Genomic DNA, 16,777 nt, shown 5'->3' on the forward strand with positions numbered 1-16,777 from the left:
TCCTATGATATGATCTTAGCCAACACTTGGTTTAGGAAGAGGGAGTCTCACCTAGTAACATTTAAAAGTGGGGTTAATACGAGTCAGATAGATTTTTTTCTACTTAGAAAGAGAGATAGGGGTTGTTGCATTGATTGTAAGGTTATACCGGGAGAAAGTGTAGCTACACAACATAGAGTATTAATTTTAGATATTAGATTTAGAAAATACCGCAAAAGGGATAGGCATAGGATAGATCCTAGAATTAAGTGGGGCGCACTGAAAGGAGCTAAACAAGGAATGTTTGTAGAGCAGGTAGTTAAGGAAGCTGATTGGTGTCTCGAGGAGGATTCAAAATCAATGTAGAATAAGATAGCGGGTTGCATGAGAAAGGTGACTAAGGAGGTATTGGGTGAGTCTAAAGGCGGTGCACCGCTAGGTAAGGATACATCATGGTGGAACGATGATGTCAAATTAGCTATTAAGGTTAAAAGAGAGTGTTATAAAAATCTAAGAGTCGTGATAATGAGAATTTGGAGAAGTATATGATAGCAAAGAAGGAAGCTAAAAAAGTAGTTTGAAACGCAATGGATAAGGTATATAAGGAGGTTTATGATAAGTTGGATACCAAAGAGGGTGAGAATGATATTTATAGGCTTGCAAAGATGAGAGATAGGAAATCAAGGGATCTGGGTATGGTTAGATGTATCAAAGATGAAACACAAAGGGTTTTAGTAAAAGATGAGGAGATTAAGGAGAGATGGAAAGATTATTTTGATAAGTTATTTAATGAAAGTCATGCTCAGGGTCTTGGAGACTTCTCCATTCCTTTTCATGAGATGAATCGTGACTTCATGCGCAAGATTCAAAAGAAAGAAATTGCAGAGGCTTTGAAGAAAATGAAATCAAGAAAGACAGTTGGCCCAGATGGTATACCTATCGAGGCTTGGAAATGCTTGGGTGAGAAATGTTTAGAATGGTTGACAAATCTTTTTAACAAGATTTGACAGACAAATAAGATGCCTAATGAGTGGAGGAAGAGTACTTTGGTGCCTCTATATAAGAATAATGGTGATATACAAGATTACACAAACTATCGTGGTATAAAACTCATGAGTCATACTATGAAACTTTGGGAGAGGGTGATTGAGTATAGGTTGAGGAAGGTTGCTATTATATCGGAGAATCAATTTGGTTTTATGCCTGAAAGATCAACTATGGAAGCTATACATCTTCTTAGACAACTTATTGAGAGATTTAGAGAGAGGAATGAAAAGAAGTGTTTTATCTGGTTACGGGTCATGGATCTGAAGATCCAGACCCGTGACACCCACTTCTTCATTAATGGCATTATGTAATATTGATTATTGTAAAAAGGGTATTCTAGTACCCTAATTTTGTTTGTAATCTCATGTTAACATAAGGGAATACACAGCAGCCGACCTATGTACAACAGGGTATCGGTTTTCCCCAAACCTCTCTCTCCCTTTCTCTATCTCTCTCTGTTTTGCAACTCTCCAACGTGGAACAAACTGCAGGTTACAAAACTAACATGGTATCAGAGCCACGCTTCAGCTGAAACTGGGATCGATTAAAAAAGGCACGTCTGAAGATCCTTTTCTCCTCTATTTCCTCTTCCAAAGTCTGAAAAAAAAAAGGTACGGCTGTTCTTGTTTTCCTTTCTTTGGATTCACGACTGACCTAGTCAGTTTCATTCTTTTCATCCTACATCTGTTTCCTGTTTCTTTCTGGAATCACGACTGACCCAGTCAGTCTCAGCCTGTTTCTCGCCCCTTTCTGGAATCACGACTGACCCAGTCAGTTTTTTTTTGGTTCACGACTGACCCAGACAACTCAGATTTTTTTTTTCTGGTTTCTGGGACTCACGACTGACCCAACTAATTCTGTTTTTCTTTGGATTCACGTCTTATTCATCCCCTTCTTTTCCTCACCCAGCCAACTTTGGATTCACGTCTTATTCATCCCCTTCTTTTCTCAACTTTTCTCCCTACAGTTTCCTTTTCTCCTACTTTGGTGGTGGCTGAACCTTGGTTTCGCCACTGTTTATTTTTGTCTCTTGAGTGACTCAGCCCAGATTCTCTCATTCAGCCATTAACAAGCCGATACATTAGGAATACATATTCACATTGTTTTTTTTTGGATTTTCATATCCGATATTCCATTTCATATACAAATCAGAAATCTGATTGACATTTAATTTCTGTTTCATATCAGCAATCTGAATTAGTTCCTGCAAAAGCAAAAAAAAAAAAAAAATTTACAGAACTGTAGGTATAAGCAGATTGTGCTGAATACATTCTTCATTCTGTGAAACATGAATTCTCTTCCTAGCCAGTCAGTTCTTTCTTTAAGTTTCCTCAGCCAACTTGTGTTTGAGAAATTAAATAATGGTAACTTCTTGACTTGGAAGAGGCAAATCATACATTTCATTAGGAGTCAGGATCTTTCTAGACATCTGGATGGATCTATTCCAGTTCCTCCTGAGTTCATATCACAAGAAGAAAGGGACAACAAAGGGGAATCTACTACCGTATATGTCAGAAATCCTGAATTTGTGACTTGGATGAAAAGAGACCAAGCGCTTGTTGCTTATATTACATCAACACTCTCACAAGAGGTTCTTGTAGCCATTCCAGATGACTGCACTGCCATGCAACTTTGGAACAGACTTGTTCAGACATACTCACAGGTTTCTCAGGCCAGGATTATGTTTCTTAAAAGAGAATTTCAAATGTTAAGAAAGGAGGCCATGACCATCATGGAATATTTGAACAAAATGAAGGTCATCACAGATCAGTTAGCAGTTGTTGGAAGTAGAGTTTCTGATAAAGATTTGGTACAACAAACCCTCAGTGGATTGGGACACGACTATCATATGATTGTCACTTCTCTGTTATGTTTACCTGAGCTGCCCAATTTTGAAGATCTGCGTGCAAAATTGTTACAATATGAGATGAATCTAAAGGGATTTTCTGAAGAATCATCTATGCATATTGGGGCACAAGAAGTTCTTGCTACAGGGGTTACTTATGCACGAGGACGAGGAAACTATGATATCAAGGGAAAAGGAGCACAAGGTAGAAGTGGTCATGGAGGTCGTGGATTATTGCCTACACCCAACTCATATACCAACCCACAAAGACAGAGGCCAATTCCTACTTGCTTTCTGTGTAATAAAAGGGGACATATCAAAGCTAACTGCTGGTTCAATCCCCTAAATAAAGGAAAATCAACACAAACTGAAGCAAAAAGAGGCACAGACAATACAAGGACCAACGGAGAAGTAAAAGAGTTGTTATTGTCAGCCTTAGCAGAATTGAATCTGAAACAAAATGAGCAAGGCACTTGGTACGTGGATTCTGGCGCAGCGACTCATGTTACTGGTGATGCAGGTAAGCTCCTAAAACTTGTTCCTTACATTGATAGAAGTAGTATAGTTACTGGAGATGGATCACACCACTCTGTCTCGCATATTGGAAACTCCATCATACCCTTGCCCGAATCTTCCATCAATCTTTCAAATGTTCTTTATGCCCCTAATATCAAGAAAAACATTGTTTCAGTTTCTAAACTTGTTGATGATATCAAAGCCTCAGTTGAATTTACTCCCTCTTCTGTTCTTGTTAAGGATCTCTGCACGAAGGAGACGTTCGCTAGAGGAAAACGGCAAGGCAATATGTATGTTTTTCAAGAAGATCCTTCAACACATATTCGCTCTGCAGACCCAAACTTGAAGCTCCAACCATCATTGTCTTCTGAAAATCCTACCTGCGTTTTTAGTGTCTCTGAAATCAATAAGCCAAACCTTTGGCATGGTCGTCTAGGTCACTGCAGTAATAATTTCATTGAGAAACTTGTTTCAAGTAACCTCATTCCCAAGTCAAGTTTAGGAATAAATGTAAATGACAACAAATGTTCTAGTTGTCTCTTATGTAAGAGTCATGTTTTACAATTTCATTCTATCAATAAAAGAGCTTCAAGACCTTTTGAGACTATTTGTTCTGATGTTTGGGGGCCTGCTCCAGTTGCTTCTATGTCTGGAACTAGATACTATCTTTTATTTGTTGACAGTTATTCTCGCTATTCCTGGATATTTTTCATGAAACATAAATCTGAGACTTTCAAGTTATTCCGTAACTTCCATTCCTTTGTCAGAAACCAATTTTCTGAAAACATCCTAAGTTTCCAATGTGACGGAGGATGTGAATTCTCTTCCATTGACTTTACTAACTTTCTTCAAAGTAATGGGATAAGGAAAAAGGTGTCTTGCCCGCACACACCTCAGCGGAATGAGATTGCTGAAAGAAAGCATCACCATATTGTTGAGAGTGCGATGAGCATGATGCACGATAGTAATCTTTCGATCACTTTATGGACAGAGGCTTTTCATTCTGCAGTTCATGTGATAAATCGATTGCCCATGACTATTTTGGAAAACAAGTCTCCTTACTTGTCTCTTTTTGGTATTCACCCCAACTACTATGATTTGCATGTGTTTGGCTGTTTATGCTATGTTCATGTTGACAGTTCAAAGAGACATAAGTTCCAGGACAAGGCTTTGAAGTGCAGGTTTGTGGGTTATGCCGATGACTATAAAGGGTACAGGTGCTATGATCCGGTGAGCAAGCGCATCAAAATATCAAGAAATGTCATCTTCGATGAATTGAATTTTGATTGTCAATGTACTAGTTCTTCAGAATCAAAACATGAAGTTCAGGCTTACTATCCTTGGTTGAACTATGAACTTCTCACAGGAGATGGGATGATTGATCATGAAAATACAGACTCAACTTTGAATCCAGGAAGATATAGAGGCTTTGTCTATACTCGACGAGAAAGAGAGTCACCCACCATAGTTGATTCAGACATGGACACATCCTCAACATCCAACATTGTTGATACTAGAAGATCCACACGTCCTCGCCATCCAATTGAAAGATGGGTCAATTATGAAAATTTCTCATTAGATTTTCAACTCTTTCTAACAACCTTGAATAAAGAAGATGAACCCACAACGTTCTCTCAAGCATCAAATTCCAGAAGTTGGATTGAAGCTATGAATGAGGAGATGGAAGCTCTACATGAATGTGGTACGTGGGATGTCGTATCAAGACCACCTGACAAAAATGTTGTTGGTTCGAAATGGGTGTACAAAATAAAGTATAAACCAGACGGGACTATAGAGCGATACAAGGCGAGACTTGTAGCCAAAGGTTTTACACAGGAGCAAGGACAAGACTATGATGAAACCTTTAGTCCAGTGGTGAGGATGGGGACAATCCGAGTCATACTTTCTTTAGCTATTGAACACCAATGGAACATTAGCCAACTTGATGTGAAGAATGCCTTTCTTCATGGAGATTTGAGAGAAGAAGTTTACATGGAACAACTCACTGGTTACGTAGAAGGTAATCCTACAAAATATGTCTGCAGACTAAAAAGGGCGATATATGGATTGAAGCAGGCATCTCGATCTTGGTTTGACAGCTTTTCTCTTGAAATACAAAAATATGGTTTTAAGGAATCTCTTCTTGACCACTCCTTATTTATATTTAAGAACCAAGACACAATTACTTTGTTGTTGATATATGTGGATGATATCATCATTACTGGCAGTTCCAATGACCACATTGAAGAAGTCAAACATCTCTTGAATCAGAGGTTCAAAATGAAGGACCTTGGCAAACTACGGTACTTTCTTGGAGTTGAAGTCGACAGTTCCTCTGAAGAAATGACTCTCACTCAACATAAGTATACTATTGATGTTCTCAATAAAGCGGGTATGAAAGACTGCAAGCCCTTAAGCACTCCTAGCGTTCTTCATCAAAGGCTTAGCTCTCAAGATGGAGATCCATTTGATAATCCCACACAGTACCGTAGCATAGTGGGTATGTTACAGTACCTCACTTTTACTCGCCCTGATATAGTCTACTCGGTGAATCAAGTTTCTCAGTTTATGCATGCCCCATGTGAAGGGCATATGGAAGCAGTTAAACGGATACTACGATATCTGAAGGGAACGGTTGGGGATGGTCTCATATATAAACGAAAGACAAATGGGCAAAGTGCACATGAGATCACTATTTATTCTGATGCGGACTGGGCGGGAGATCCAGATGAATGCAAATCAGTATCCGGCTATTGTGTATTTGTTGGGATGAATTTGGTTTCTTGGAGTAGTAAGAAACAAAAGGCTGTTGCCAGATCCAGTACAGAGGCTGAATACAGGTCAATGGTAGCCGCCACTGCTGAGGCTACTTGGGTTAGACATCTACTGACAGAAGTAGGAGAATCGATAAGGATTGACTAAAGACAAATTTTGGACGTTAAAGGGCAAGTTGTTCATGATTCAAGATCATGCACAACTTGAGGGAGGGGGAAAAGAAGTGTTTTCTCTGGTTACGGGTCATGGATCTGAAGATCCAGACCCGTGACACCCACTTCTTCATTAATGGCATTATGTAATATTGATTATTGTAAAAAGGGTATTCTAGTACCCTAATTTTGTTTGTAATCTCATGTTACCATAAAGGAATACACAACAACCGACCTATGTACAGCAGGGTATCGGTTTTCCCCAAACCTCTCTCTCCCTTTCTCTATCTCTCTGTTTTGCAGCTCTCCAACGTGGAACAAACTGCAGGTTACAAAACTAACAAGGAACACAGATTTGCATATGGTTTTTATTGATTTGGAGAAGGCATACGATAGAGTACCTAGGGATGTTCTCTGGTGGACAATGATGAAGAAATATGTTTCTCTCAAGTACATTAGTATAATTAAAGATATGTACGAAGGAGTAGTAACCAATGTCCACACTTGTGGAAGGGTGACAACCAATTTTCCTATAACGGTTGGGTTACATCAAGGATCTGCATTAAGCCCTTTCCTATTTGCTATAGTGATGGATGAACTTACGAGATCAATTCAAGAAAATGTGCCATGGTGTATGTTGTTTGCTGATGATATTGTTTTGATTGATGAGTCTAAAGCTGGGGTTAATGCTAAGTTAGAATTATGGAGACAGACATTGGAAGCAAGTGATTTTAAGTTGAGTAAGAGTAAGACAAAATATATGGAATGTCGGTTTAGTAAGCAACGAAGTAGTGATAGGAGTGTAGTGAAGCTTGGTGAGCAAGAAATACCGATGGATGACTGTTTCAAATATTTGAGATCTATCATTCAAAAGGATGGAGAAATTGATGGAGATGTAAATCATAGGATAAAGGTTGGGTTGATGAAATGGAAAAGTGCAACTGAAGTGTTGTGCGATCGTAGAATGTCATTGCGGTTGAAGGAAAAGTTTTATAGGACGACAATTAGGCCCACTTTACTATATGGTACAGAATGTTGGGCTGCCAAGAGACATCATATTCAAAAAATGAGTGTAGCTGAGATGCGTATGCTTCGATGGATGTGTGGAAATACAATAAAAGATAAGATTCGAAACAAGGAGATACATAAGAAGGTAGGCGTTGCATCCATTGAAAATAAGATAAGAGAGAATCGTTTACGGTGGTTTGGACATATTCGGCGAAGGCCTAATGATGCTCCAGTTAGAAGGATGGAAAAATGGAAAAATATATTAGTTAAAAGAGGTCGGGGTAGGCCTAAGAAGACTTGGATGGAAATGATAGGAAAGGATATGAATGCTTTGAACCTCACCGACGACATGACTTTGGATAGAAATTATTGGAGGAGAAGGATTCATGTGGTTTACAAAAGTGCTCTTTCACATGTTTTTGTTTTTATTGTGATTTTATCTTTCTTTGCTTGTTTTCTTTTGGGGACTACTCGTCACAGTGTCCCTTGCTTCCTTTTTAATGAAAGTCATTCTTTCAGTTAAAACAAAAGATATATTTATAATGGATAATGGCATACAAACAATTGAAAGTGTGAAGCACAAACCTGGAAAGTCTCTTAATTTTTATTGGAGTAGCGATAATTAGACATTTAACGAGCATTGTAGTGTTTCAAGCAAACCCATGAGGTCAGTTTTCGAAATTGGCTTAGCAGTATGGTTAGTTGGCTATTGATCTATGTCACATGGGTGCGGCACTTTAAAAAAACTTGCGTGCGGGAGGGCAAAAATATAAAAAATTATATATATATATATATATATATATATATATATATAATTTTTATATTCTTCATAGTCTATTTAGTGGAAAACATGAATTAAATTAGGTATCTTTAGTTTTATGTTTAAATGGGTTTCTAAAGAGATCCAATTAAAATTAACAGTCTCCAATGCCGATTCTTGATGATATATGATACAAAAGATGTAAGAAGAATACATATGTAGAATCTCCAATGCCGATTCACTCTGATGAAGAGTTTTGTTTCTTATTCTCATTCATTAAACAAATGAGGAAAAAGTAGAAGAGAATGATATACAATGACGAAGGAAATGTGAATCTCTCTCTCTCAAACAAACAAGCAAATTAATATATAATATTATTGATAAAAATGAGTTTTCTATTTAGATATGAAAAACAATTAACACGAAGAAAAGAATGTGTGAATATATATTAGGTAAAACCGTAAAAGGGTAGTAGCATTTGAACTGTTTGTTTCCTTGTGCCTATTTTGATACCAAGAAGAAACTTGTTGCATAAACCAACTATTTGTTAATCAAGATGGCAACTTCTCTTTGAACATTTAGAGACGAGGGGAGAGAGATTGAGAGAGATTGAATGAGAGAGACAAAACGTACCAGACTTCGGTGGTAGCTCGAGGTCGTCGCCAGCATCGGGGTCGGGAGGATTAGGGCAAATTTTTTTTGCCCTAATCCTTCTCTCCTCAGCCCATTTCATCGGGCGAGTTTTTTTTTTAAGTCCAAAAATTGGACATATATGACCCTGGGTGAGTTGACCGCACCCAAGGTCAGGTTGACGCATCGGGTGCCGCACCCGCACACGCACCCGCGTCGCGTCACGTCGACGTGGGTGCGGCACCTGGTCCTGTGACATAGCTATTGATAGAGCTACCATGATCCAACCTTGTTTGTATCTACTTCCTCATGAGGATATTGTTTAATTTTGCTTTTTGTGGTTGATATATTTATAATGGGTGATGCCACAAACAATTGAAATTGTGAAGCACAAACTTGGAAAGTTGTCTGAGATGAAGATCTGGGAATCTTGCATTATTTTTGGATTTGAAAATCGCTTATCTGAATAAAGTTACTTGGTTTTTTGACATGAATATGCCATAGATTTGATTGCTCCTGCAAGTAACTGATGACATTAAATGAATGGATACATCAATTAAAGTTAATTCTAAACATCAATGTCCTAATGAAGAACCACCCAAAGATCCCATAAATTGTCTTATTTCTTTGATCTTGTTAGCATAACATTTTTAGACAATTTATGTAGTAAGTCAATTCATGAGTGCACCGTGTTCAATCCATGTGGCAGCAATTCTGTGCATTATTCAATATTGTTTGACATTTACTCTTGAGCTTATATCATGTTTTAATTTAGATTTTTGATAACATGTTCAAAATCGATTTTTGGCTGTGAGATTTACATCTTTCTTGGGAAATTTTAGTCTCTTGTGTAGCAAAAAAAAAAGAAAGAATAGCCTCATCCACTGTGGAAGCTGAGTGTTGAGCTACGGCTTGAACAATTGCAGAAATTGTGGTTTTGTCGGCTACTCAAAGATATGGGGGTGGCACTTGCAAGGATCACTAGATTGCATTTTGACAATCAAAGTGCCATTTATATTGCAAAAAGTCTTGAATTTCACAAACAACCCAAGCACACAGAAATTAATTGCTTTTATGTACATCAAGAGTATCTTGATGGAACCATTTATTTGCCTTGTTGTGGGATCAACAACTTGTTTTGTCGATTTCTTTACAATGACTCTTCTTCATGCTTTCAAACTCTTATTTCCACACTCTCAATGGTTCATCATTTGCCATATAAAGCTTCAATGGGATTGTAAATTTTTGAGTTGTATTGTAACATATTTTGTATGGGGGCATTTTTGTCATGTTCATCTTTCTTTTACTTTTTCTAGTCAATGTGTATGTATATTGTGGCATTTATGTCTTCTGAGGGTATACTTGTAATGCATGTATGAAGTGTAACCCAATAATATTAAAGATATAATAAATATCAAGCACCGTCCACCTTCAGCTTCCTTCTTGTCTATGATGGGTGTGTGAGCTTGAGGCATTTAACAAGAAACACTTTATTTTCAACATATATGCTGTAAGAATCTGACAATGAGACCACTAGGTTTCATGATTGTATCAACTTGTCCTATAAGTGATATTTATAAGTTTGTAGCTATGTCACATGGGTGCGGGTGCGGGGATTCGGCACTTCCAAAAAACCCGGGTGCGGGGGTGCGGCAGGGGCAAAAATGTATATATATATATATACATATATATACATACCGTAGGTTTCCCCGGCGCGGGTCGGGGTCCAGTTTTTTTTTTGCTGGTGTTTATTTGAAGACTTGTTACCCACGTTCTGCTTGTTGTGTACTTTGGCGCAACAGGACAAAATTGATGAACCGAAAGGATTGACAATCTGATCGACCCAACCTGTTGCGTTCTGCTGACTGTCATGATTCAATCATGTCTGAAATTCCTTGGTCTTCATGAAAAAAAATATTAGCAAAGGTTTGATGTGGTTTGTTGGAGAGAGTCTTCACGAGGCCTACGGCTCCACCGCCACTTCCACGCCACTGCCTAGGGTTCTTTAAATTTCATTTTATATACAGTTGCACACAGATGACAGCTAAAAGAAATTTATTGGATTTGACATGTGGAAAAGAGAGGTCTACACAAGGCTACGACTAGAGCACCCATCTCGTCAGGAGAAAAGTGAATACTAATAGCCACCAAGGCTACCACCACCATTATCATTTATTATGGAGAGAGAAAATCCTTGACGAAGAAGGATCTGGATCGTTGAAGCCTTGAAGGATAAAGACTTCAAAAGGCTCTTGAATTTTGGTTTTAATTTTTGAGGAAGATGGATCATCATTTCCAAGTTAACAATATGTTTTCCAACGCTGCAAATTAATTGTTTGGAGGCAGAAATAGCATGGGAATCTGGGATGCCAACAAAGCTCGTCAGATGTTGTGGACACAAGTACCCCTTTATAAAACAAAAGCAGCAACATCAAGCAGCTGTCAGCAGATTTTTTTTTTTAAAATTCCGCAGCCCATTTCGTAGGGCAATTTTAAAAAAAAAATCCAAAAAATGAACCGAAATGACCTTGGGTGCGGTAAACGCACCCAGGATTGGGTTGACCGCACCCGGTGCCGCACCCGCACCAGCACACCCTGCTAGCTGAATGCCTGTGACATAGGTTTGTAGTTTGGAATTTATATGCAGGGAAATAGATATTTTCATTTCACTCACCATCTGTGCATCTGTTGTATGCAATATGATAAATAGTGTTGAGGCGTAGCAAGGCATAAGACCCGCTCATGAAGTGAGGCGTAAGGTGTAAGCTTTAAGAAACTATTAAAAAATAGACCAAATAAAAAAATACAAATAAAAAAAATGCATCATGTATGTACTATTAATGAATAATTGGATACCATGGTACGCCGACACTCCATTTTGCCCTATGTACCCGTGTCGACATGCGTATCCCTGTGTTGACACTTGAACACACTATTTTACCCTTTGTACATACAAGTTTGTATTTAATTTATAAATTATAATTATATTTTCAGTATATAATATATATTTTAGATATAACACATATATTTAGATTATATTCAGTTTATTTTGAATTTATTTTGTATTTATGTGATATATATATATATATATATATATATATATATATATATATATATTTATATATAGCTTTGTCCCCGTACCCACATTTTTTGGAATTGTCATGTCATACCCTCCGTAAACCGTACCCCTACCCAGGTGACATGGATTGAATATTTTAATAAACAATCTTCAAGAAAATCACAATAACTAGCAAGAATCACTCTATATATTTGTATAAAGGACAATATAATGCTATACACCACATAATTATACATGGTAAACACAATTACATAATACAAATAGCATGCCACTGGTATAAAGCACAAATAAGCAACAAATCAATGAATTACTAAATCAATATATAATTAATTGATTAATTAATTAACAATAACAAAGTAATTTTCTGATTAACATGTCTGATTGTTCAAGAAGAACACAGAGAGAGACGGGAATACCTTCATTTTCTTCTTCTTCCTCCTCCTTTCGGCAGAGAGAGAGAGAGAGAGAGAGAGAGAGAGAGAGAGAGAGAGAGAGAGCCCAAATTGGGACCTCTCCTAATTTGGGTCAAATGGGGGCTTTAACCCCCGTTTGCCCCAACCTCAATGAGGCACATGCCTCATAGCCTATGAGGCACACGCCTCATGGCATTCGCGCTTTTTCAGTGTGGCTCGAGGCACCAAAGGTAGCGCCTCGCCTCGAGGCACACTTTTAACAACTCTGGTTTGAAGTAAAACTCCTGCACATAATCATGAGATAGAAGACCTTCGTCTTAAGAGTTTGTAATCACATAGACTTGTTTTCATTCCTAAGATTAAAGACATTAAGTTACATATGATGAATGATAAGCGCCATTTCCATCATTGATTCCCTATAATGACAAATACAAAGGCCTTGCAATTTATGACATAAGGTGATTAGCATTTTATTTCTATTTGATTTATTTCTGATTTTGTTCATTAGTAGTTCCTTCTCAAGTTGGTGTAATATATTTCCAATGACATTCTAACATGTATTAGTGTCTCAAAATGCAATGCTTGATTTCTTGATTTATTCAGACTGAGTGCATTCTAAGCAGCATTCTGCCCTGCATATTTTCTTGATGAACATATGAGTTCTTTTCTTGAATATTCTACGAGCATATATTGAAACAAACTGATGGTAGATGATATTTGCAGCAACTTTTGTGCTATTGCCATATTACACGTTCAACTATCTTGTTAGTTCTAGCGGTGAAGGTTCAAGAAGTTCATTGGCAGATAACAGCCTTCTCATATTACTTATTCTTATTCATTATCGGAAGCGTATCTTTTCGGATGAATTTTCACTGGATAAAGTTGAAGATAGTGCCGTTGCTAATAGCCATCTTAAAGGCGACTCATGTTTTTATGAGAACCGCTACTGCAAGGCTCTAGAAAATGCGAGGGGCATCGAATGTAAGATCATACTTTCTAGTGGTTGCATTATTAAGCACTTTGTGTTATTGGACATATACAACTTTAGTTCAGCTTCACATGGCAGTTGATCGTGTAGATGTGGAGGGTAATGCATACAGTGAACCAGTTGTGAGGCTACCTTTTGCTTCTTTATTTGACACCCTTGGAGCGTAAGTGTTTTTCTCTTTCTTGATGTTTCAGCCTTTCTTTTGTTGATCTGTAAATCTGGTGACCTTCTCTTTAAATCTTGGACTGCACAATGTCTCACATCAGAAAAGTTGTTACTGCTCTGTCATAGTTGCTCTCTTTACAGGGGAGCTAGAAACATCAGAAATTTGATGATTATTAATCTGCGAATATATTATTTTTGTTGGAAATGAAGGCGAGTGCTCATGGGATGGATCAGTGGACCATTTCTGAGTCATGTTTCTTTTATCCTTACTTTCTGCATCAGAAAATTGTTTAAATAATTTCTGATTAAACTAATTCTATATCTGAAAAAATTAATGTTAAATGAAAAGTAAAATGTCAATATAACAAAACCTATGTGGCATTCATTTCATGTCTGGTTATTCCGTTACAGATTGGAATGGAATGGCTCCATTAGGTAATGGCATTTCAGGCATTTATATAAACTGCCAACCTAAACAGGCATCAAATACTTTGATGTAAACGGGTGACATGGGTGATTGGCAAGGGTCAATGTTGCTCCAGTGTCACATAAGTTCCATTTTTCCTTTGACCTTTTCTTCTTAAGTTTTAACCAAAGTAATCTCTCTCTCTCTATAGGGTGCAGTGAAAAAGGAAGGAAAAGGCAAAGGATAATGATGGTTGATGTAACGCCCCGAAATCTTAACCCAGATTTTTGAGATTTTTTTTTTTATACAGCGGAAACCAGTCATACCATAGGGCTAAGCATTCCAGAACATTACAGGTGTAGCAAGACCAAAACATTCTTTTTATTTCAATATCAATGAAAATTAAGATCAGAGTCTTCACACTATTCTTGGAACAGTAAATCCAAAATCCCGATCGAAACCTCATCCCGCAGCTGCTCCTAACTCCAATTCTTCATCTGAAATTTATAGGAATTAGACTACAACTGTCTAAGTAAGAAATCCATAACTTTTAATGTGGTACATCATGAATCCAGTATGTGATATGGGTGTCAAGTATGATGTTCAGTATATACCAAAAAATAAACGAAAGTCTATGCTACGATAGTCAACAATTTCTCAGAAGTTAACTGGCAGGTAACATCAATAGCAGCATTTATATATCCCACAACCACAATATGAATCCACACAATTATTCAGAGAAATGCAATTATGACAATTCATAATTCAGGTACGCATTCATACCACAAGGTACATCCATTATGCATAAAGAAACATTAAACCATATCATGATGCACAATTTTAGTACAACAAGACATTTAACATATATTGAAAGTTAAACATCACGCATCCACCAAACATATAACAATTAAGGAAAACAGATAATGTATGCATGTTCTAATGCATAGCAGGAAAATGCATGACTTATGTGTAATGCATGAATCCTCTTATCATCTTTCCTTAAGTTTCCCTTTCCATATGCATGCCCTATTAAATGCATACAATTTAAGTTCCTCTTTTTAATTACCGTTGTCCGCGGATACACCAAACGAGTACAAACCCCGAGGTCAAGTAGGTTCCCAAGGTAGCTTATCACACAATTTGTATTTTATTACTGGGTTCCAACTTAGCCCTCGACCAATATTAGGAAACAACACCATTCATCGGAACATTAGACCTCCACATCTAATGTCGGGAACACAAGAGACACCCCACGCCCACAAGTGTCACTTCCTTGGTACTATAAACAACAGCTGTGTCAAACACACCACTCCCGGGTAAAGTGGCAGACTCTCCCTAAAACCGTGGCCAGGAGAAAGAACCTCAATATCGGGTTCAGGGGACAAAATTACAGCACACAGAGTTTTTGTATCCTCACAGTCTCCCCAAGACCGGATCTCTAAGATTCTAATACTCCATATGAGATATCCCAAAACGTATATTACATTGTTCTTATTCATTATCTTTTTATTAAGAGCCAATTATTGAGTTTTGCAGTTCCACATGCAAAAATAAGGCAAAAGCTCGCATCAACCCCTGCGAGAACCATCACGAGACTCCAGCTCGTGGAAACACATCGAACAGTGCAATATAGAACAATAATATAAAGTATGATTTTTGCGATGCATTTAAACAATTAAAGAAAAAGCAAACCCAAGCTCAAGGCTCTCCAGGCCTATGATGATTCATTTAGACCATCGATGCATCGAATGCAAAAATCATAACTTGCAATTTATGCAATGAGGTCAGCATGCCTCTAAATGCACATCCATTCAAACCAATTTAACAATGTGCATGAGTTACTATAATCATATGCATGTGTTTACCATCCACGTGCAAGTGCTTTTATGTAATCACTTAACCCACATGCATTCATCCATAATTCATAAGTACATGAGAACATTTATGCATGATTTTACATGCCAAACACACATCGACTTCAAGTAGGCACATGTACTCAAAAAAAATCCATAAATGCACGATAAATAAACATGTCTCATCAATGTAGGCACAGAAAACCTTTTCATGTGTTAACATCCACACACATGAACATAACCCAGATTTAGCAATTGAAATTTCAGGGCTACACACATTCATATCATGTATGCGCCTATATCAAAATAAGACCTCTCATATGAAAGATCAGAGAAGAGAGAAGGCTAGATGACAGCAACAAGAGAGGAAAAGGTAATAGGCTGCCTCCTCTAGGTTGATCTCATTGTGTATAACAGGTTCTTAGTAAAGTTCCATAAATGCCTTAGCATACATCAATGCCATTATGTAACAGATCCCATTGTTAGATATTACCAAAAATATTTTCAACATTAGAAGTAACGCCACCCCTTCAAGGATCTTAGTAAATAAATTTGTCATTTGCATAATCTCTAAATAAAATTTTAGCCTAAAGCTCACCTTCAATCTTTTCTCGAGCAAAATGTTTGTCCAACTTTATGTTTTTAATCTTGTCATATTAAACCGGTCTAACATATTTAAGTTGTACTTCTATCTTATTACTTTAACCTGGATTTGCCCATATTAAAATTGCACATTTTGTTGTAACATAGACAACAGATATGTGTTCACCAAGTATTATGAGAAGATGTCGTAGATATAAACTTCTGAAATTACAAAGGCCATAGACCTATTCTCGGTCCAAATGTGGAATCTTCCAAATATGTGTTGCTTCTTGCTACTACATGAAACTAAATGTGACCCCAAATACAAGCAACATCCTAGTACAGACAGTTGAATAGCAGAAAAATAGCTACATGAAAAGTCTCAGTGCACAAGTTATCTTGCAGCCCGAGGATGCAATATAGCGAAGCTTGTCCCAAGATGGGCCTATGTTTGCAGTTGACTCCCCGTATTTAATTGGGCAGGAGATTTTGTTTAGTTCTGTGATTTAAAAGGCATTGTTAAGAGCACTGGAGGTATATTTACTACAATCATTGCTTTCACATGCATCAAGAAGTAA

At 37.4% G+C, this 16,777-nt stretch overlaps 1 protein-coding gene across 3 annotated transcripts in view; it reads left to right on the plus strand.

The window, feature by feature from the left end:
- Nucleotides 1–16,777, plus strand: part of LOC149827733 (uncharacterized) — a 41,360-nt gene that overhangs the window by 8,566 nt on the left and 16,017 nt on the right. For all 3 annotated transcript variants that reach the window (XM_090019575.1, XM_090019576.1, XM_090019577.1), the window contains exons 6-7: nucleotides 12,929–13,186; nucleotides 13,272–13,356. In XM_090019575.1, the coding sequence (XP_089875701.1) occupies nucleotides 12,929–13,186; nucleotides 13,272–13,356 (343 nt within the window). The remainder of the gene's footprint in view (nucleotides 1–12,928; nucleotides 13,187–13,271; nucleotides 13,357–16,777) is intronic.

This window comes from Nuphar pumila, chromosome 10 (assembly GCF_984573655.1).
Source record: "Nuphar pumila chromosome 10, dmNupPumi1.hap1.1, whole genome shotgun sequence".
Lineage (NCBI taxonomy): Eukaryota > Viridiplantae > Streptophyta > Magnoliopsida > Nymphaeales > Nymphaeaceae > Nuphar > Nuphar pumila.